The following is a 24,119-nucleotide window of genomic DNA, read 5'->3' as shown; positions in this document are numbered from 1 at the left end:
TCCTTCCGTTGACCTCCACCTTCAAATTCTCTCTTGTCATATCTCTGTTTTATACTGGTAAGGTTTACATCATTTATAATCTGCATCTTACTTGTTTGGGTTCTACCTTTAAATGGACTTGATGCCCATTACCAGCCCTTTACCACAGTTTTTTCTCTTTATTTCTTAATTGGCTGGATTTATTCAAGTAACTGAGGGTTTTTTGTTTATTTGTTTTGCTTTGGGTTTGTTTGTTTTTTCTGTTCCCAGAAGGGTATAGCAACAATATATTCCCCAAGTTCTTTCATGACTTTTATGGTCACTTTAAATTTGCAGGACATTTTGTAACATTTGTGGGACACTTGGTCCTAACATCAGCAGTCTGTACCCATTTGTCTGTAATCTCCTGGCACTGAAAGCTGTCTTGCAGAAATCTGACATCAACTTGATACTTCCCTTCTTAGAGATGATCTGCTTTTTTCTGCTTAGAGGTCTATGAATCCCTTCTTTATCCTTGAAGTTCAATTACTTAAGCAGGTGAGTGTCAGTTTTCACAGCTCTTTTCCTATTCGGAAAGCAGCAATAGCATTTCCCCCATTTTACAGTTGTGCACAAACAAGCTTTGAGAGGTTGTTCAAACAGTGGAACCAAAGCTGTTAAAACTCCCAGTCTAGGCTTGACCACGTTGCCAGGCATCTGTGCAAGTCTTCCTTATTGGCCTTTGGGATTCTGGGTCTTCTAAGTTTCAGTCTGTACAGAAGTCCATTAAGTTAAGCAGTCTTGTAGGCTTTTGATAATTTTCTGTGCTTTTCTCTTCCTGAAAGATATAAATTTAGAATTTTAACAAATCTACTTTCTTCCCTGCACTCTCATGGCATTTTCTACCACTGTAATACAGCACTAACCACACTGTATTATGGTTAGCTGTACATGGTCCTGTCTCCTGAAATAGGCAGAAATAATGACTTATTTATCTATGTCTCTCATCCTTTTCCTCTGCCCTTTACCACCTTTCCCCAGACCCCATATATGCCTTTGTATTCATGGCACAAACAGCTACAATATATATTCATTGACTTGAATCCAGTTATTTACAAAAACTTGTTTAGGATACCAGCATTTTGAGTGCTGGGAATATTTTAGAACTGGTATCCTTCATTTTTACTTTTTATTTTTTTCTTATTGATTAATTTATTGATTCATAGATATTTATTTGCCCACAAAACTCTTATGAAAAGCAACTTTGCCAGTAGCACTTATTGTAAAACAAAAATAACTTCAAGATCATCTGATTTTTAAAAGATAATAGGACTTCAAACACATTTAATAATTCAAGACACTTAAATCACATTACTTTCAAAAATGATAATGCTAACCCAACTCTGCAGGAGAGCACATTTCATGGAATATAATGTCTTTTAAATTTTAAATAAATATACATAGCGTATTTCTCTGTGTTTTGGAAAAGATATCTAATTTTGTAGAACTTCACATGATGATAGATATAGAGGAAAATCCATGTTGAAAAACATAATTTCTCACACATACACTTTGCATTCTACTTCTCAAAATTTAACCTTAAAACACTTAGATTTCTATGAATAATATGTTGAATGTGCCATAGGTTCTGACTATCTGTGTGATTATTCTTTGAAATGTTCCCTTGAATGTTGGAACTTATCTAGAACCCCAGTATCTAACTTTTAAATTACCATCCTGACTTTTGCCTGTGAAATTATTGTTACAGAAGCTTAGCCACACTCAAGTCTTAATGGCTCTGGATCCTGCAGAATTCCAGAAATGCCATCTTTTTGTAAGTGGAATTTCACTGAGGAAGAGCCTTGTTAACACTGATTCACATCGATCATACCTTCTATTTATATATAATGGGCCATTTAGTGAAGGAACTAAATGCTTGTGCTCTACTCTGCTAGAAAACTGAAAGAAGAAAGAATCTTGAGAGGAATATACAGTTGAACACATGTGACTAAGACCTAATAATAACTATCTCAATAGTAATAGTACCAGCCATCACTACCATGTGTTATCAAGCACTTACTGTGGACCAAGCTTTTGCTAAAAGCTTTATGTAAATTATTTCACTTAATCTTCAAAGGCTATCAATCTCTTTACATTAATTTCACAGATAAGGAAACTGAGATTCAGAAAGGCTAGGTAACTGTTTTAAGATCACATAGCTGGTTTGTGGCAGAATCAAGATTAGAACACAAAATAAAACTTGACTTCAGAGTTTATGCTCTTAATCCCTCTGCCTTCTGCCTTCTTCTACCATATTATGTTATAGATGATGTTGGGCCCAAAGCCAGAGACACAGATGAGCAGACAGAGAGGCCTAAGCATGGAAGGAGTTCAAGGGCTAACACTGAAATGTGACAAGTGAGATACATCTATTTTAAAGATCACGTAGCGGTGGGGGGGGGGAATTAAAACCTTTTTAAAAGACACAGGTGCATTGCAGCAGGTGTGCCTGTTTATGTTTGCCTTTGCTTTCTTACTCTTGGATTCAGTTCTTGAAAACTGCTTATTTGAGATAATGAGAGAGAAGCACTTTACATGCTATAATTAAAAAATTAAGTCTGTCTCAAATAAATTAGGAATATGTGCAAATGCATATTTCATTCTTTTTTTGGACAAGAGTAGGTGGGAATAATGATAGCTCCACAGATGTAACTCTTCCATGTGCAATCAGCTCTGTCACTTTGTCTATATCCAGAATGATGGTAGTGTCAAAAGTTGAACATCCCTTGATGTGAGTCAATAGTAAGAAATTGGAGAGGAGACTTAAATTCTTCATAGCCAAATTCAGTGTCCTTGTAATTATTGTATTTCTTCACAAGTAGTTGCCCTGTTACACAAGTTTTAGGGGGTCATAAATATTAGTGCAGCACTCATGGGCTGATTATTCAGACTGGTCTTACCAGGCATGCTGATGATGAGGCTGACTCTCAAATAGCAGCTCCCTGTGTTTTCAAAATGAAAGCATCTACCTGCTCCTCCTTTGACATTTTGTAGAATCAGTCCTTGTTTTCCTCAAAGTTAAGTCAAACAATAGATAGACTAAGAGAGCTCAGCTTGGCTGAATTCAGAACTTTCTTCATTCATTCATCCAACTTTTCTTAAATATCGGCAATGATGGGTAGGCTAAAAGGAATTAGCATGGTTTGTTATGACAATATAACCAACACAGTACAAATACGATTCTTTTTGCATTGTAGAGTTTATTAAATAGCTTATTATATTTGCATATGATTACAATCCTATTCTCCATGAGTACCAGAAGCCACATTTATATTCACATGGAATTTTCATGGAATGGAAATTGAGATGCATTGATTTTATTTTGGTTTTGAGATGCAGTGTATTGATATACCCTGAGAAAACCATAATTCAAAAAGAGTCATGTACCACAATGTTTATTGCAGCTCTATTCACAATAGCCAGGATATGGAAGCAACCTAAGTGTCCATCAACAGATGAATGGATAAAGAAGATGTGGCACATATATACAATGGAATATTACTCAGCCATAAAAAGAAACTAAATTGAGTTATTTGTAGTGAGGTGGATGGACCTAGAGTCTGTCATACAGAGTGAAGTAAGTCAGAAAGAGAAAAACAAATACTGTATACTAACACATATATATGGAATCTAAAAAAAAAAGTTCTGGAGATGCATTGATTTGATTTTGGCTTTGATATTAGATTTCTACCTTAATATCACTTCAGGAATTTTAACACTGAGCCTCATCATGTGAATTCTAAAGAAATGTCATTTAACAATTAAAAACATTAAATAAATACAATGTCATTTAACCTGAATTGACAATACCAGCAATTTAAAGAATGTGTTTAATGGAATGATAAAACTTTTTGTATTTGTAAACCCTGAATTACCGAAATTACCAAAAAAAATCTTATATTCATATATGAAGTACTTGAAAATCCATAACAAATTACTTTTATGTATTCTAATTTAGAGTAAAAAGAAGAAAAGAAATAAGAATTAGAGCAGAAATCAATGAAATTGAAAACAGGAAATCAGTAGAAAAAAAATCAATGAAATCAAAAACTGGTTCTTTGAAAAGAGTAATAAAATCAATAGCCTCTAGCCAGGATAACTTAAAAAAATAAATAAATAATAAGAGACTGGGGACACAAATTACTAATATCAGAAATGAAAGTCAGGACATCACCACAGAGCCATCAACATTAAAAGGATACTAAAAAATACTATGACAGCAAAGTTGATAACCTAGATGAAAAGGACCAATTCCTTGAAAGACACAATTTGCCAAAACTCAAGCAAGAAGAAGTAAACAATCTGAATGGACCCATATCTATTAAAGAAATTGGATAAATAATTAGTAACCTTCCAAAAGAGAAAGCACCACGCCCATTTGGGCTCACTGGTAAATTCCACTTAACATTTAAGGAAGAAATTTTTACCAATTCTCTACAATATCTTTCAGAGGATAGAATCAAAGGAAATACTTCCTAACTCATTCTATGAGGCCCACATTACCCTAATACCAAAACCAGACAAAGACACTACAAGAAAAGAAAACTGCAGACCAATGCCTCTTATGAATGTAGATGCAAAAATCCTCAACAAAATATTAGAAAATTAAATCTAACAATGTATAAAAAGAATTATACACCAAGAAAAAGTGGGATTTATTCTAGGTATGCAAGCCTGATTCAACATTTGAAAATCAATTAATGTACTCCATTACATCAACAGGCTAAATCATATTAACAGGTGCAGAAAAAAATTTTGACAAAATCCAATACCCATTCTTGATAAAAACTCCCAGGAAACTAGGAATAGAAGGGAAGTTCTTCAACTTGATAAAGAATATCTACAGAAAACTCACAGATAACATCATGCTTAATGGTGAGAAACTCAAAGCTTTCCCTCTAAGATTAGGGACAAGTCAAAGATGTCCTGTCTCAGCCCTCCTTTTCAGCATTGCACTGAAAGTTCTAGCTAATGCAATAAGACAAGAAGTGGAAATAAAACTTATGTAGGTTGGAAAGCAAGGAAGAAACTGTCTTTGTTCATAGATGACATGATTGTCTATTTAGAAAATCTAAAAGAATCAACAAAACTTGAAGTACTTTTTAAAAAAAGTTTTTATTTTTTAGAGGAGGTTTAGGTTCACAGCAAAACTGAGGTGCAAGTACAGAGAGTTCCCATATGCTCCCTACCCCCACAGATGCACAGCCTCCCCGTTATCAACATCCCCCACCAGAATCATACATTTGTTACAACTGACGAACCTAAATTGACACATCATAATCACTCAAAGTCCATAGTTTACATTGCAGTTCACTCTCAGTGTTCTACATTCTATGGGTTTGGGCAAATGTATAATGACACATATCCATTATTATAGCACCATACAGAGCATCTTCACTGCCCTAAACCCTCTGTGCTCCACCTGTTAGTCCCTTTGTACCCATGGATTGAATCTAAGGAAAATAGTATAGGTAAAATGATATTTCCACCAATACTAAATAGACCATTCTTAGAAATATGTACTTAATAGACTTTTATGACATACACATATATAAATAGAAAAATGAATTTCCAACCTATTGCAAGCACCCATGTTGCCCCACTCTGACTTTGTACACCAGGAGACTTGTACCAAAATCAGAAACAAGAATTAGAGTCTGACTGTTCTTCCTGACCTCTTCACCTGTCAACTACTCTAAACTGACACCACAGGTTTCCCTACCCAGTGACATTCATAATTATCCTCTCTGTAAAACATCCTACTCTCTTTCCCCATGACATTGCCACTCCAGCAAGCATTTTCCAGCAAAGCTTTGCTTTATCCAGACACTTCAAGCCACACCCATAATCTAAATAATGGTGCTCACATAGGAACCTTACTGCAGGGACAACAGCAGGCCCAGTCCTCTTCAGGCGCACAACTGGAGTCCAGTGCGGCTCTTTCATTTACAAGCGGAGGCCTTTTGGCTTGGTCACTCTTCGCTAATGAGTTATTATGGCTGGACAACTCAGTTCCATTTTATTACAATGCCCAATACAATTTATGAATGTTTTAGACATGAAGGAAACTGAAGAGAAAACTAACAGGTGAATTTTCAAGTGTCTTTCCCCAAACTCCCCTGACGCTTATGTTGTATTGAATGTTCAGATCAACTTCACATCAAAGGATGTGAAGAAATTAATTCAGCCATAACTATCAACTTAATGCTAGTACAGAAGAAAAAAAAATAATGTAATTATTCAAAATGTCATTTTGTAGATGAAACCCTTTTGCCTGATTTTTTTTTTTCTGTCTGCGTTGCATTGGGTCTTCGTTGCTGCTCATGGGCTTTCTTTAGTTGCATGGTGTGGGGGCTGCTCTTCGTTGTGATGCGCAGGCTTCTCATTGCGGTGGCGTCCCTTGTTGTGGAGCACAGGCTCTGGGTGTGCGGGCTTCAGTAGTTGTGGCTCGCGGGTTCTAGAGCTCAGGCTCAGTAGTTGTGGCGCACAGGCTTCGTTGCTCTGCGGCATGTGGGATCTTCCCAGACCAGGGCTCAAACCCGTGTCCCCTGCATTGGCAGTCAGATTCTTAACCACTGTGCCACCAGGGAAGCCCCTTTTTGCATGCTCTTACAGTTAAAATATTCTTGTTGGATTTTGGCTTTTCTCAAAGTGATGCTGCAAATCTCATCTATCTAACTGATACTCACTGAGCACCTCTGAGGTGACTTAAGTACTATTATCCAGTAAGTATGGTATATGTTTCACAAACATATAAATGCTGAGCCTTACTTCAGCTAAATGTATTGGAGCAATGTTGCTGTGGAATCACTACGGTGTAAGCACAAGATTTAAACTTCTGACATTAATAATGGCAAATGAATAAAAGGTGCAGATTACCATCATTCTTGAATATGTAACTACAAGTTAGTGACTAAAAAGTAGAATGACATACATGTCTATAGGAAAATTTATTTATTGATCATTCAAAAGTATTTATTGAGTGTATGTTTAGTGAAGGCATTGTAGAGGAAACTCGGTATCTGAGGAACCAGGTAAAAATTTCCTTGTCTTTATGGAGTTTTCAGTCTAGTGAGGGAGACATCCTTAACATAAAGCTTGCAAAGAAGTAGATATGCTATAAAGAAAAATAGGAAACATCAATGAGAGGATATATGAGTGTGCACATAAGAGACCATGTTACTTTGGAAGGGCAGGTACAGCCTCTCTGAGGATTGACATTATAGTCGAGTACTGAGGATGAGGAGGGCTGGCCTAGTCTGGTGATATTTCTATGATGAAAGAGGGAATAGCAGGAGAGAGGTGGAAAAAAGGCAGTACTGATGGGGCAATGCCTCTGAGTAGGGAGGGGCCATGGGATAGGATCCAAAGCTGCATCCAGGGATAGCTCCTGAAGAACCACCAAAGATCCAGGAGAATGGAGCACAAGCAAAACAACAGGCTGTGAAATGCAGCTCTTTATCAATGACAGATACTGTATATCACAGAAATTCTTTGTTTTACAATTGGGAAAAACATGGTAAGAATGTTTCAAATCCTAATTGACACAAACTTTGTTCCTTTTCTAACTTCTAAGCATTCTTACCATAAACTATGAACACATATATAGCAATTTCAGTCCTTGTTTTACTTAGACCTGTTTCAAAGGGGAAGAAGACTAATATATAACACATCCTGTCTCTCTGTACTTTATATTGCATCTTCTTGGGAAGAGAAGTTGTGGCACATTAAATGAAAAATGCATACAAAATAAAGCTATTAAAGTGGAAAAAAGAATTTTTAAAAAAGCAGGGAGAGGGAGAAGTAAATAATCCAAATTAGGCTAGTTATTGTAATTGAAACCTCTTTTTCACTGAGTTTTTTGGCAGCCAAGACAGAAGAAGAAAATGTGATGAAATAAAAAGCAAGTATTTTCTGACCAAAGTATCCTTTGATACTTCAGAAAAGAGCAAGTTTTCCAAATCTCAAAGGATTTCTAAATGTAATTTATTTTTTAAGAGATGTGAAACAACAATGGTAGAGTCCTAATAACTACTGTTTATAAAGTAGAATATCTACTACATGCTAAGGGCTTCCATGCCCCATCTCCGATTCTCACTACAGCCTGCAAAGTGGACCTTGCAGATGAGAAAACTGAGATTTAGAGGGTGGGCAAATTGTTTAAGGTCACACAGGTAATAAATGGTATACTTGGGGTAAATTGCCCCAGAGCAGCTCTCATAATGTTTTTCCTTAATAACCATTTCAAAAACAATACCACAAAACCTTATTATGCTTTATTTCTTATATTGACCCTTGATCAAAACCAAGAGCATAATATTGAAACAGAACTCAACAAAGATATGCCTTTGGCACCAAAACGTTAAATTTATTATTATAAAATCCTTAAAAAGTATTTGTTTCCTATCTTGATTAGTCTGCAGATAGAATTATACTTGTCATTTAATGCTTTTTTTTTCCTAAAAAGAGAATGCACTTTGCAAAACTTGAGCCAGTAAATTAGTTGTGCTTCTCTGCCTCTGACACTTTCTTTTCCTCCTGCTTCTCCTTCTTCTTTTTATTCCACAAAGTTTTAATTAAATTCATACACACCTGGTTGTTTGCTCTTCCAATTTCTTTATTAAAGGCTACCATTAGTCAAGATAACTTTAGTAATTAGCTGCTACAACTGTTGTCAGATTTATTATTTTTTATTTCTCCCTATTAAATTGTTGGATTCATATAGAAGATTTTATAGATCTTTTCCCAAACTGATGTTTAGGTTTTCAACCTGTTTCCTTGCTTGTCCTCAATTTACTTTAATTATGATTACTTTTAACACTTGGTTTGTTCTAGAATATCCAATAATCTCATTTCTTAATTTTTCTAATCCTTTTGTCTACTTATGTTGAATCCCCATAACCTGTAGCTAAAATGACAATACTTTGATAAGGTCTATTTCTCTGTGATTAGATATTCTTTAATCAGTTCTATATCATTCATATGATATAAAATGTCTTTACACATTTTCCTATGAGTACCCAATTTTGAGGAACATTTTTCCCCTTAATATCGTTTTCTTCTTCACTTCTCCATGTGCAGTGATCTTGACATGTCAAAATAAGATTAGCATTTGATGAGATTATGTATTTTATTTAAAACCTATTTTGAAAATAAGGGGAAGTGTGACTATTATTCAGCTCTTAAAAACTACTCTTTTTATGTATTCAGATGCTGTAAGACAAGTTTTCAAAGTATATTTTAGGGATTCCTGGAGGGTCCCTGAGACCCCTTTCAGGGTCTGTGAGGTCAAAACTATTTCATCATAATATGAAAGCATTTCTCCTTACTTATCAAAGTACCATGGAATTTTCCAGAGTCTACATGATATGTGATTTTACAATAGAGAATGCAGCAGATATGAGAATCCAGCTGTTTTCCATTAAACCAGACGTTAAAGAAATTTGTAAAACTTAAAAATAATGGCATAGTACTCTCTAATTTTTTGTCTTAGAAAATAGTTATTTATGTTTTAAAATGTACATGTTAACGTCATGAGTTCATTATTTTATTTTTAAATTTCTCAGTTTTAACTACTTACACAGTAACTAAATGTTAGGCATAAATCACATAAACAAGAGCTCTTTGAGGTTCTTAATATATATTTTTTTAACTTTCTAGAAGTCCTGAGACCAAAAAGTTTGAGAACTGGTGCTCTGGAAGTGTTGCTGCTTCTAATGATTGTATCTCCTTGGGGAAGACAAAAGATCATATACTCCATGTTTTCCTTCTTCCTGGCTTCCTGACTTGAGATAATGTAAAAGTCAAAAATACTAACTATTGGGCTTCCCTGGTGGCGCAGTGGTTGAGAGTCCGCCTGCCAATGCAGGGGACATGGGTTCGTGCCCTGGTCCGGGAAGATACCGTGTGCCACGGAGCGGCTGGGCCCATGAGCCATGGCCGCTGAGCCTGTGCGTCTGGAGCCTGTGCTCCGCAACGGGAGAGGCCACAACAGTGAGAGGCCCGCGTACCACAAAAAAAAAAAAAAAAAAAAAAAAAAAGTACTAACTATTGATGAAAGGCAATCAGTGGGTCTAAGCAAAAATAAAATTGCCATTTTGCCAGTAAAATACGCTTAAATGCTTCCTCCCATATGTGTACATGATTATATTATGACTTTTAATAATCTATTATTTTCTCTAAAACTTTTCTTCTGTTATCTGGTCTAGTTCTCCTTTATGGAGTGCCAAATGGTGTTTTGTTTTTGTTTGTTTTGTCTTGCTTTTTTTAGATTTGGACTTAGAACACATGACCACCATTTCTGTTTAAGAAAGCCAGAACAACATTTAATGAGAATCTTTACATAATTAGTACTTGCTAAACCAACACTTGTCAGTTCATCTCATTTGCTGTTGTTATTGTGTTGCTATTTTCAGTGTCATTTTCTTCCTAAAGCAGTGGAGCTTCTAAATTGGGTTGGATTAGGGAGGAAAATCAATATTTTCTATTGATCCCAAACTATGCAATTCTTAGGTATGCTCCAAAGCTATTATATGAGATACTCACATCTTTGCCTTTCAAACACTGCATATACAAGATATACTATCTTCCTCCTTAGGGATATGGTGGGTTTTTTCCGGGGTATCATTTGCAGCTGAGTGTGGTCCTCTATCATTCTCTCATACCTCCTCCCACTCTCTTATTACCTTCCCTCTCTTCCATTATTCTCCCCTCTTCTCCATTTTTATTTTCCTCTCATCCCCACCCTACAAAATCAAGAAATAAGTATTTTTTGAGCACCTGCTTGGGAATCATGACATGAGCAAAGGTATGGACTCTGCTGCCAGATGCCCAGGTCTGAATCTTGACACCACAATATCTAGTTGTGACATTGTACAGATCTCTTAGCCTCTTTATGCCTCAATTTTCTCACTTCCAGAATAAGAATTATATGATTTACATCACAGAGCTGCTGCTAAGATTAAATAAACTAAGAGATCAAAGGTGTTTATAATAGTGCTTGGAATATAGTAAGTACTTAGGACATGAATGGTATTATTATCTACCTGATAATGATCTAGTATAAAGAGTGAGCTAGACCTGGTAAGACATGAACAAAAGCAACTTTATGTTTTTCTCACTGTTGTCCTGACACATTAACCCTGTGAATCCATTCTTCTCCTCAATGAATAAAAGTTCAGGCCATGCCCATAGTTTTTCTAGTCCCTCTTGGGTAAGGAAAAGACCAAAATTTTACTTTTTACTTTTTTTATTGAAGTATAGTTGATTTACAGTGTTGTGTTTCTGCTGTCCAGCAAAGTGATTCAGTTATACATAGATATGCATTCTTTTCTATATTCTTTTCCATTATTGTTTATCTCAGGATATTGAATATAGTTCCCTGTGCTATACAGTAGGACCTTGTTTTTTATCCATTCTATATGTAATAATTTGCATTTGCTAATCCGAAAGTCCCAGTCCATCCCTCCCCGGCCCCTGCCTTGGCAACTACAAGTCTGTTCTCTGTGTCTGTGAGTCTGTTCCTGTTTCACAGATAAGTTCGCTTGTGTCATATTTTAGATTCCACATATAAGTGATATCATATGGTATTTATATTTCTCTTTCTGAATTACTTCACTTAGTATGATAATCTCTAGTTGCATCCATGTTGCTGCAAATGGCATTATTTCGTTCTTTTTTATGGCTGAGTAGTATTCCATTGTATATATGTACCACATCTTCTTTATCCATTCCTCTGTCGATGGACCTTTAGGTTGTTTCCATGCCTTGGCTATTGTGAATAGTACTGCTATGAACATAGGGGTACGTGTATCTTTTTGAATTATAGTTTTGTCCAGACATATGCCCAGGAATAGATTGCGGATCATATGGTAATTCTATTTTTAGTTTTTTGAGGAACCTTCATACTGTTTTCCATAGTGGCTGTACCAACTTAACATTCCCACCAACAGTGTAGGAGGGTTCCCTTCTCTCCGCACTCTCTCCAGCATTTGTTATTTGTAGATTTTTTAATGATGGCCATTCTGACTGGTGTGAGGTGGTACCTCATTGTAGTTTTGATTTGCATTTTTCTAATAATTAGCAATGTTGAGCATCTTTTCATGAGAAGACCAAAATTTAAGACTCATCCAGTTTTAAACTTCTTCCCTTCCCCACCTTGGGATCTGTAATTTATAAACATAGGGGGTAGGAATTCTTGTTAGTTTCTTCTTTTTTTCTTGCTCTTTTTCAACCAGCTAGATGCTGATTGTGGTCCTTCTAGGGTTGGGATGTGAAGGCGATGATGAAGAGTGGGTTAGGAGATGGAGGGTTAAGACTTGGTCTTACCAGACTGGCACAGTTCTGGGCTGGCACCAGTGATCTCTGGGTGTGGCAGGTTACAAATGCCTGTTGTTCTTTCCCTATGGGACACCATTGATAGCTCTACAGAGACTCATTGCAGGACAGTTCTCTCACTCCAGGTGATCTGAGTGGCCCTTCAGCTGCCTACTGTCACCTCCCTCATGTTCTGCTTTCTGTGATGCTGAGATGAGGTGGCATCATCCCAGCAGGAAACACTCCAGCAAAGGGACCTCTTCTGGGAGACTAGTGTCTGATTCCGTTCTGCACAGTCCACACCGGGCCCCTGAGAAATGTGCTTCTTTGTCCAGCTATTATTCGAGGGCAGCTGAATCTCACTGAGACCCTCTCTCCTCAATCACCTGCTCCAACCATTTTCCAGTTTTTCATGAGTGAGCCAGGTATCAGTCCTTATTTCCCCAAATCACTAAGTGACACATGTCAAGTGACCTTGAAGCTGTTTATCCCCTCTTACTTGGTTGAGTAGAAAGAAAGAAGGACTTCCTCCCTTCCCCTATGAGATTGGAAAGGAGAAAAACTACAGCACTCTGGCAACTTTTTCTCTTAACCCAACAGAAAGATAGGCAAAGGATTTGAATGGGCATTTTATGAAAAGGAAAACCAGTAAAGGTATGAAAAGAAGCTAGACTATACCAGTAAACAGAGAAAGACAAATTAAACAAAACTTAAGGTATAATTTTTATACTCCAGCTCAGCAAAAGTTAAAAATATAAATTTTGTAAAGATATTAGGAAAACATATACACTTACAATGTTTATGTGAGTAAATACTGATGGAGTCTTTTAGGAAAGTGATTTTTCAGTATATATTAAAATTAAAAGTCTATATACCTTTTAACCCCACCAGACCTGCTTCCAGGTATCTGTCCTAGAGAAATACCAGCAAAAATACTCAAATATCCAAGTACTGATGGTTTATTAATGCATTATTTGTAATTTTTAAAAACTTGAATGTCCATCAAAATGGGAATAGCAAAATAAAAAGTGATGGACATCAAACAAAAAATGGATGCAAGGATTAAATAAAATAAGCTGTGGTGACATGTGGGGAAGATTTCAAAGACATGTTAAGTGAAAAAAAGAACAGTGTAAAAACTTTTATTAATGATACATTGATGTAAGAAAATGGAAAAATCAGGGATATTTCTTTGTATACATCTACTCATATTTGTAAATGCATAGAAAAAAGTTCAGACCATTTCAAACTGATGAATGATTGCTTTTGGAGAGGACTTGAGGGTTCCCCTGGAAGAGAAGCAGGGTCAGGTAGAACTTTAACATTCACAATGAGAGTATGTTACATGTTTAATTACACATGATTTACAAAGTAATTTAAAATGTAATAAAATGAATGGAGTTGTTAGAGGTAATTTTTAAGATAATCTCAAGTATAATACTCTATACTGATAGCTGGATATACTAATCCTCAGAAGAGTCTATGAGAGCATTCATTGTCATTAAACAATATTTTTCATATTAAGGGTAGTTCTCTATAATAATTACTCACATCTAAATGTCTGTTCAAATGATAATTAAGAAATCTTTGCTATGGTTGTGAACTTCTAAGATGACACAATTATGCTTTTCAGATAATATATCAGACAAATTTCAACACAGAGTACCTTGACTTTATTATAATAATAATTAGCCAATTTGAGCTGATATGGTAATATGCATATGAGAACTGCAACCAATATTCTCTGAGAAGTAAATATTTTATTTCTGGCAGTTGGATCTATACAATTTAAATTGCATTTCACTTTTAGGAAAATATAAGCTATTCTCAAATGACATATAGTTTAAAACATATTTTCCCTTATGGTGTTTATTTTTAAATCATAGTATGTGTGTTGTTGAATCACTTAACTTAGTAAAAATTATTATAATTCTGGAAAGATTAAATGTTGGAACCATAAATATAATTATATGAATGTTACTTAATTATTTTCCCTGTTTAGTACCTACATGAAAATGGGATTGTCCATCGTGATCTCAAACCAGAGAATCTTCTCTATGCAACTCCAGCCCCAGATGCACCACTCAAAATTGGTATGGTTCCTGATGTCTTATGATCCCTTTTCCCAAAGCAGAAGAAATTTATTCCACAGAATTTGTAAATATTGCTCTGTCCAGTTTTGTCTCCATTCAATTTCCTCAAATATTGGTGTCTGTAAAGGAATAATGCATTGTTTTGGAAGTCTGTGCTCCTTCCTGGAATATTTACCTGAATTAGTGCGTGGAAGGTGGTGCTTCATTGCTGGACACACAAAGGAATCACAGCTCTTGGAAATGACAGGGACTTCAGGAAGTGACCTTGTATTTTGTAGATAAGTTTATATAGTAGAAAATCACAGATTACATGACACTTCTTATTACACAAGTTAGTTGGAGCTTAATTTTAGATAATGAAGAACTTTGACACAAAATGCTTAGTACATATCAGTGAATTTGGGCCCTGAATCATTTGTTTATATGAACAGAGATAAATTGAGAGCTGTATTTCCCAAAGTACACTCCACAGAACACTGGTCCTCAGTTGAGTGAACCATTCCCCCCTCCCTTTGGTGGGGGGAATGGGTTGTGGAGGTGCTAAGTTTGGTCAAGTTAAGAAATGCCAACTTACAGTTAAACAAGATTTTTATTTCTGCAGGACTTTTGAGAAAGTTAAAAATGCTAATATGTAGACTGACATCTAAATTAGTGTCTGCGAGGCTTTTTCCAAACCTTATTTGACTCTGGAAACCTTGGTTTGGTTTTTTTCCCCCAATAAGCACTTTGAAGAACTACAAAGATGATTTGGGAAGTTCTGATCTACCCAAAGAGATCATTAAGTCATCATTTTAGAAAAACGTGTATTAAATTTTACTTTCCATGTCCCTTACAGAGCAAATCTTTGTTTGCAAAAATAATTATAAAATTTATTTTAGATGAAATCTCCTTAGTAGAATCTGTACTAAATCCTCTAAAGGGCATTGCTCTTTTGGCGCTGTCCTTTATAATGCTAATCTGATGAGTTCACTGCATTTATAAATGTTAACACTTTTGAAAATTAAGTTGTACATATCATGGAAGAGCTCAGACAATATAATGTGCTTTATGAATGCAAGAACCTAAAGAAAAAATACTGAAGTTGTGCTGGGCAGCCAGCTTATTCTCATAATCACTCCTGAAAGGCAGTGGGCAGCAGGGAGGCTTCCATTTCCTTTAACATCACTTTCAAAGATTTTATCCTTCAAGAAATTTCTTTAAATGGATGGATAGATACTAATTTAGACAGGAGAGCCTTTCTTTCTGAAGGACTTCCTGCTGCTTTTTCTGATAAGGATCAGCACCTCCATGGAAATGTGGGTTTATCTTTGAAGTCTAAAATGGCATCAATTCTGTACCTGCCTCTCTTGAAGAATGGCCTTGAACTGTTTGCTTATGTTTCCTGGGTGAGAAGGATGTAGCCCAGCAAATAGACCATAATGGTAGCAACTTTTGTTAATGTTTTATCTAGGTACCATTCTGAGAAATAAATAAGAATTTTTGCACAAAGTTATATGTTCCTCATACAAGAGTAAATTCTTATCTGTCAAATATACTAGAGAACAAAATTATTTATTTTGAAGCAGAATAAACCTTTGATATTTCTGTTCATTTTACTGACATTTACAAAAGTCTAATTTTTTATTTTGGTTTCTTCCAGTGGATTAAAAGTTCTGAATTATATCAATAATTCTATACTGTCCTTTAGAGTTAGTTTCAAATCTCAGAATTAATATTAGACAAAATATATCTGCCACAACTATTATTTCAAGAAGAAATCGCTTATTTACTAAAACCTAGTAATTATAGAGAAGAGCATAACATGTATTTGGGAGTCATGGGATTTTTTTTTTTCCGATTTAAAGCAAGGCATGAATTATTTAGTTTTTTTAGTTTACTCTCCCAGGTGACTGGCCTCTATCTATATCCACCCCAACGTCAAGTACAAACAAATAAATAAGTTTTACTTTGAATAACAAAAAAATAATCTGTCATCATATAAAAGCTGAGAAAAGACTCACTTCATTAAATTTTTTTCTTGTCTCAGCTGATTTTGGACTCTCTAAAATCGTGGAACATCAAGTGCTCATGAAGACAGTATGTGGAACCCCAGGGTACTGCGGTATGTTCTTTAATACTGATATTTTACTTTTATTGTATTCAATGATCTGATTTTTTTTAACTCCTAATATCTCTATTTGAAACACAATTTGATTTAAGTCTCCATGAGGAAGGCATATATAAATGACACTCAGACCCCCTGTTGTTCTGCATGAGGGGTTCAATGATGTTGATTTTAGGGCACCCCTGTTAAGACAGCAGGGGGAGAGGGGCCCTCAGAAGGAAGGACTGGGTGTTCTGTACCTGCTTTTAGGTAGTAGCTACTCTTGGACCCACTCAGGAATAGAAAGACAGTCACCGGGGAAAAGGGCAGGGAAACAGCATTGTGGTTGGGATTAAAGCCATGAGCCCTTTGTTACTTTACTTATTTGCTTTTACTCAGGAAGGTGTGTGAGGAGAGCATATATCATTAATTCCGATGGTGTATAAGACTACAGCGAGAGCGGGGCAGCCCCTAGTTCTCATGAATGGCATTGGCCTAGCCTCACTAGGACAACGGCTTTAGATGGGGTTTCCCCGCCAGAGTCCCCCAAAGATGAGCTGTGGGACAGTCCTTGCATCCTCTTGCCCAGTCTCCCAGAATGGGCTGAAGGTACCCTGAGTACAGTTCACAATCCAGAGACAGAACAATAGCATTTGATCCAAGCCAGCATGAAGCTCACCCTTCTTTCCTTGATAGCTATATTAATCTGGCAACAACCTAAAAGCCAATAAAGCTTGCAAAAATTATCAAGAATTTCTAAAGTTTTTCTGACTAATGAATATGTCACAAATTAATGAAAATCTGGATTACAAAGAAATGAGACAAGACTTCAAGTTACCAGTCATAAGATTAGCTATCATTTTCTCTTAGGATCATCGTCTTTTTATACAAATCTTCCTTCACTCACTCATCTCTTCAGCAAAATCACCTGCTGTATTTCAGGCCAGTGCTTGGCACCAGGAAGATGCATTTCTTGCCTCCACCCCCATCCCCAGGGGTTCACAATCTATAGGGGAACAGACATGAAACCAAAAAAGTATCGCACCTTAGGAAATACCAAGTTATGCGTATGGAAAGGCCTTTATGGAGACACAGGAGAAGGGTGGTATTTGGAGTTATCTGTCTTATTCTTCTATGGCATTTATATTTGTTAGTCACCCCACCTCAGAAATAGGCACATAAGAACTACATTACTAACTCATTGTAACAACTTTTGAATTCATAGAAATCAGACTGGAGAGCTGCAGTAAGATAGTCACTGAAGCAAATGTATGATTAAATTCACAGAATTTTAGTGATGAAAGAAACTTTAATATTCCTTTACTAACATTCTCATTTTACTAAGGTCAAAAGAGTATGACTTCCCCAAGATTCCACATCTAGTTATTAGTGGATCAGGGATGAGAATCCAGGTATACAAGGTCCTAAAAACAGATTTATAGAATTCCCTATTCAGAAAAGCAACATAGATAAATCAACATAGTTTTCCCTCATAGAAATATTTATCATTTATTGCTTTTAGTTTAAAATGTTCTCTATTTTAATTTTTTTTTTTTTTTTTGCGGTACGCGGGCCTCTCACCGCTGTGGCCTCCCCCGTTGCGGAGCACAGGCTTCAGACGCGCAGGCTCAGTGGCCATGGCTCACGGGCCCAGACGCTCCACGGCATGTGGGATCTTCCCAGACTGGGACACGAACCCGTGTCCCCTGCATCGGCAGGCAGACTCTCAACCACTGCACCACCAGAGAAGCCCTCTATTTTAATTTTTGAAGCCTCAGAAGTATTACTTGGTCATTGTAAGAAGTGAAATCCAAACGTGTAATCAATATTAATAGCCTCATTCTTCCACACCAGTCTCCATGTTTCCATGTTCACATAAACATTTTATAATTTTGATTTTAACTAGTTTCCCTGGTCTAAAATAATAATATTTTAGATTACTTTCTTGCAGCTGAATTGTTCATAAATCCAGTAAGTACACAGAATTGTGTACCTGTCTTTCTGTTAAATCTTTACATTGTGCCAAATATTCTTCTTCTGGATCTTAAGATCCTTGAGGACAGGAGTAATTTATCAATTAGGAGTAAATTCAGAAAACTAAAAATAACTATGGCTTAAACAAGACAGAAGTTAATTTCTCTGATGCTAGAGGTCTAGAGATAGGCAATCCTGATGGGTTCCACAGCTATGGCTCTGCAGGTGTGGTGGATCTCAGTGTCAGGGATTCAGACTTTTCCTGTCTTACTCTACCATTCCTGAGTATGTTTGTTTCCTCACAGTCCAAAATGGCTGCTTGAAATCAGTCATTATATCTGCATTCTACACAACCAGAAGGAAAAAAATCTAAAAAAGAGTGCACATTTTCACTGTTAAACAGGCTTGCTGAAGCCCCACATGTCACTTCCACTTATATCTTATTAGCCACACTGCCAGGGAAACTGGCAATATGTCCCTTGGCTGCACGTGCTGCTGTCCCAAATGAATCCAGAGTTCTGTTACAAAGAATGAATATTGCATTAGATGACTCACTATCTCTACCACAGGCTTATGAGTAAGATTTTCATTCTCAGAAAAAAATGTGAGGACTTCCCTGGTAGTCCAGTGGTTAAGAATCCGCCTTCCAATGCAGAGGACGTTCCCTGGTCTGGGAACCAAGATCCCACAAGCTGCAGGGCGACTAAGCCCGCATGCTCTAGAGCCCATGCACCACAACTAGAAAGGAGCCTGCGTGCTGCCACTAAGACCTGATGCAGCCAAATAAATTAATAAGTAAATAAATATTTTTTAATGTGGAAACCATTGCAGTATGTTCCCTATAGGCATGCTGTTTTTCATTTTCCTTAGAACTGTTAGCGGACAGCCTATCACCCTTCCCTTCTAATGATGCCGTGTGAACTTTTCCTTTCTCTAATTCATATGTCCTTATTTGTCCTCATCCTGAATTTCTTTCCTGCCCCCAGTTCACCAACAGTATGGAGAAAAATAAGAACCTTGAATTTAATACTATATGTCAAATGGGGTTGCCTGTTTGTGACCACTAATTGCTGACCAATTGACAGAAGCATTGAAAGAGGATTGAGAAAAGAATGAGACAACAAATTAAGGATTTCCCACAAGAATAAAGCTGGTGGACAATTTAGTAATCGTTATCTAATACTGAACAATAAGTATTCCAGGGAGGTAGGTAGGTTGGAGAAATTCTCTGAGACTTGAGCAGCCCTGAAATTGAAGGATCAGGGAGAACTTATCCTAGTGATCTCTCAGGGTCCCTGCTGTGACTAAGAGATAGCAGTCCTTTCAGTGGCTTTAATAATAGTGATAAGAGGGACTTCCCCAATGGTCCAGTGGTAAAGAATCCGCCTTCCAATGCAGGGGATGTGGGTTCAATCCCTGGTTGGGGAACTAAGATCCCACATGCCGAGGGGCAATTAAGCCCCGCGCCACAACTACTGAGCCCTTGCACCTCAACTAGAGAGCCTGTGTACCACAAACTACAGAGCCCATGCACTCTGGAGCCTGCGCACCACAACTAGAGAGAGAAAACCTGCACACCACAACTAGAGAGAGAAAACCTGCATGCCACAACTAGGGAGAAGCCCTCATGCTGCAACGAAGATCCCACGTGCAGCCAAAATATAAATAAACTAATAATAATAATAATAGTGATAAGAGCAAATCTTTCTTGCAACAGTACAGAATGGTCATTCTATGAATGAATGATTCATTCACTGATAAAATGAACATTGAATGTCTAATAGACTCCATGTTAGTCATTGAGATTATAAGAGTGAACACAGTATGATCTTGCCCTTCAAGGATTTCATAGGCTATAAAAGAAGAAAGACCTGTACACATAAATCAAAATTTGTTGTAATAAGTTAGATATTTATCTGAGCCAAAGGCTCAAGCATGCAGAGGGGAGGGAACAATTAATCCTTCTTAGATGGGCCTTTACAGAGAAGGTGTACTAAAGGATTAATAGGAGTTCAACAAGTGAAGAGGTGGCCACAAGGCATTGTTTGTCAGCAAGCACAGGAAGAGAAAAGTCAGAGGAGTGGTAGCATCTGAAAAGTTCAGGGACTGTTTGTTACTTTGTCACTTTGCATGACTGGAACATAGAGTCTTTGGTACAGAGAATACAGATGGACTTGGAAAAGTAGGATGGACCAAATTTTAAAAGAATCTGTACATTAGGCTAAGGAATTCAGACTTGCTTTGGTAGATAATAGTGATCCAGCAAAGGTTCTTAATCAGGGCAATTATATTTTTAAATCAAATCTGTATTTTATAAATACCTTGATAATGACATTATGACAGATGGATTTGAGAGAGAAAAGAGATCAAAAGAAGACAAATTAGAAAGCTGTTGTAAATGCTCTTTCCTGTCACTCCATAAACAGCTTCTCAGTGAATAATGTATTCAATCTACTCCTAAATCCAATCGTTAATTTTTTTAATATAAAATTATTGTAAAAATACTATTTCAGACTCTTGTCTTTGCCATCTTATAAGACAGGCCCATCTTACAGATAATGCCATCTCATAATGGAGGCTTATTTTCCATTTGCTATTTTTTTCCCTGCAGATATCCATATCACCCTTGAGGCTGTGTAATGGGGAAAAAGGGAATTGAGTGGTTGAACAAGATCAAGATAATCCTTCCACTCTGCTATAGGTAGAGACTCATCAGGAAGTAGTAATTTGCTATATTATACAAAAAGGAGGAAGCAGCAAGGAAGCTGGGGCAGGGGTGGAGATTGAGAGAGAAAATATAAGTGCTTTGTGGACTCTGAAGTGCTAAATGTATGTGTGGAATTACTATTATATAGGCTGAGGCAGGCTTAGAAATCAAAAACAAGAAAGTTCAATGTATTTAATTTAAAAAGCAAAGTTCATAATATATATAAAGAGGGAGGACTTCCCTGTTGGTGCAGTGGTTAGGAATCCGCCTGCCAATGCAGGGGACACAGGTTCGAGCCCTGGTCTGGGAAGATCCCATGTGCCATGGAGCAACTAAATCCATGCACCACAACTACTGAGCCTGCGCACCACAACTACTGAGCCCACATGCCACAACTACTGAAGCCTGTGCACCTAGAGCCTGTGCTCTGAAGCAAGAGAAGCCACTGCAATGAGAAGCCCACATACTGCAACAATGCAACTAGAGAAAGCCCGCGCACAGCACCGAAGATCCAGCGCAACCAAAAAATAAATAAATAAACTTAAAAAAATAATAATATATATAAAGAGACATATATTCTACATACTCTTGGTCCAAAGGAAATACACTAGAATATTACCTCCAAGTGGGAGCAAAGGAGGGGGCAGGATTTTAAGGATACACTGAAAGCATTGAAAAAGCTGAGTTAGGGAAAAACAGAAGTCCTAGTAACACCAGGGCACAGGAAGTAGGTGACCTAGAGTGGAGGAAAGATGCAGGGTTTGAATTTTTTTTAATGTAATATAGTAATATTTATATTCATCTGTTTTATAAACAATTAGACCATTTATAGACAAGGCTGAAGCCCTCTTTGAGGATCACCCTCAATTCTAGCCCTTTCTCCCCTCACCACATATAAGTACTGTCATCAGTTTGCCATGTAGCCTTCTGAGAATATTTAGGTGAGGAGGAAACTGTTCATTTATAGAATGATCTGGAAATGCAACCCAAGAGCAAAACTGACAAGAATCACTGTGGAAAGCATTACTTTACACAGAGACTTTACATTTAACTTGGAACAGTGACAGAGAAGGGGGTGCTGACCGTGTTTCCTTGCTTGATGTAAGGACGATTACATCCTAGGTCAATTATCCTTATGTACACTGTGTCTAGTTTTTTGAATAGAAGGGTTTTTTCAATTACATCTTTGGAGAGAGTGGGTATTTATGTTATACCATCTGTCATTTGTCAGGAAATTTAAAAAGGAAAGTTACCCAATCAGTCTCACTTACAGAACCTTTGCCCCAGGCTATTAATAACAGAGAGTTCTCCTATAAGTGAATCTCAAAAGAAAAAATATCACAGATGCTGTGTATTTAAGCAAATACTCATTATTTCCTGGGAAATCTGCCCAGTCAAAACTAAACTCCAGGCCAGAAAACTAAAATCTGTGATCCAGATAAATGGAATCAATGACTAGCGCTCTGACATAGTCCATGAGGGGGTCAACATTGAAGAAGTTCTCAAAATCTTGTTGTTGGGAAAAGAAACAGGTCTCAAGATAAAAAAAATCCATTGGGCCATGGCTCCTGATAAATGTGCTACAATGTAACTGTGCAATATTACTTCCAAAATATCTTAACTGGTTCAGATATTTGAGGCTTGAATTTTGTGGGTGTTCAGACCTACCCATGCCCATCACAGAAAAGAAATACAAGCTGTTAGAGTAAAAAAGAAACCAGTGTGGAAGTTGTTAGATAAAAGAATGTTTCTGTCTAATACCAAGTATCTAATTTATTCATAGGCTTAGTTAATTAAACTATATGTGTTCATATTTTATACTCCTACTTGTCTGTTTATCCAAATTCTATTTTCAGGGTCCAGAAGCTGTTAAGAATTTATTTCCTCTTGGCATTTGCCAGGTCTCATTATTATAGGGATAATCCTTCCTTGGTACCACACTGCTATGTTCTAAGTAAATAACCTATTACATTCACTCTACGAAAATTATAATTTTTCAACAGTCTACAGTCAGAAGAGATTTGTATCTACATGCACACACATTACCATGAAAAATATTAGAAAATTTAAATGAGATAAAAGAAGTAAATTTAATAGTCTAAAATACAAGCTTTCAGAATATTTTCATGTTTTCGTTCCTTTCTAGAACACTAAATAGTTAAGGTGAAATAATGAGTATCCAATTACATTGATAATCTAATCAAGTAGGGGATTATCTCACCTGAGAACTAATTAAATACCCACAATGATGCCTTCATTTTTGCAATGAACTTAAAAAAAAAAACAAACACTAGAAGAAATAAACGTATAGTAAAATGTCATCTGCACCATGTGTAAGTTTCCCCTTGACAGGTTGGTGTGTGTACACTAGGGTTCCCATGGGGCTTGTTGACAATAGGAAGGGAGTAGGGAAGGCTCGAGGAAGAAAGCAAAGAACGATAAGCAGATTGGTCTCAGATCCATCTCCCCTTCCTGAGCACAGCCCTTCGTTTTCCCTGAGATATGCTATGTCCCCAGGCCATCATAGGATTGTCCCCGGCGTGCTAGCAGTGCCTGATCCAAATGAACAAGTGCCAGGTAAAGGAAAAAGTGGGACTGAAGACAGACACAGGAGTGATGAGGAAAGGTTGTAGCTCATCTTGTTCTTGACCTTGCAAAGGACAGGGACTCGGCAGGTTGAGTGCAGGCTTATTTTAAGCTGTCTTGGAAATTTTAAACTTAGAGGAAAATGAGTCTCTTGGGGCCTTTGTATTGGTCTGATACTGACCTAAACAAAGGGTATTCTGTGGAACTTTATTCTTTTTTCGTTTAATAAATATTTATTAAACTCCTATTATGCACCAGGCACTGTTCTAGGTGATATAGCAGCGATATAGCAGTGAAACAATTTCTTCTTTAAGAAAGGTACATTTTAAAACCCACAGCCAAC

At 36.8% G+C, this 24,119-nt stretch overlaps 1 protein-coding gene across 1 annotated transcript in view; it reads left to right on the top strand.

The window, feature by feature from the left end:
• The window catches only part of CAMK4 (calcium/calmodulin dependent protein kinase IV), a gene marked incomplete at its 3' end in the record, with an annotated part of 231,581 nt that overhangs the window by 186,929 nt on the left and 20,533 nt on the right, over nucleotides 1-24,119 (top strand). Inside the window, exons 6-7 of the mRNA XM_082621912.1 lie at nucleotides 14,336-14,426; nucleotides 16,453-16,527. Of these exons, the coding sequence (XP_082478038.1) occupies nucleotides 14,336-14,426; nucleotides 16,453-16,527 (166 nt within the window). The remainder of the gene's footprint in view (nucleotides 1-14,335; nucleotides 14,427-16,452; nucleotides 16,528-24,119) is intronic.

This window comes from Mesoplodon mirus, assembly GCF_964341445.2.
Source record: "Mesoplodon mirus genome assembly, chromosome: 5".
In the NCBI taxonomy this organism is placed as follows: domain Eukaryota; kingdom Metazoa; phylum Chordata; class Mammalia; order Artiodactyla; family Ziphiidae; genus Mesoplodon; species Mesoplodon mirus.
The sequence above is the reverse complement of the archived record's forward strand: the minus strand, read 5'-3'. Positions and strand labels throughout refer to the sequence as shown.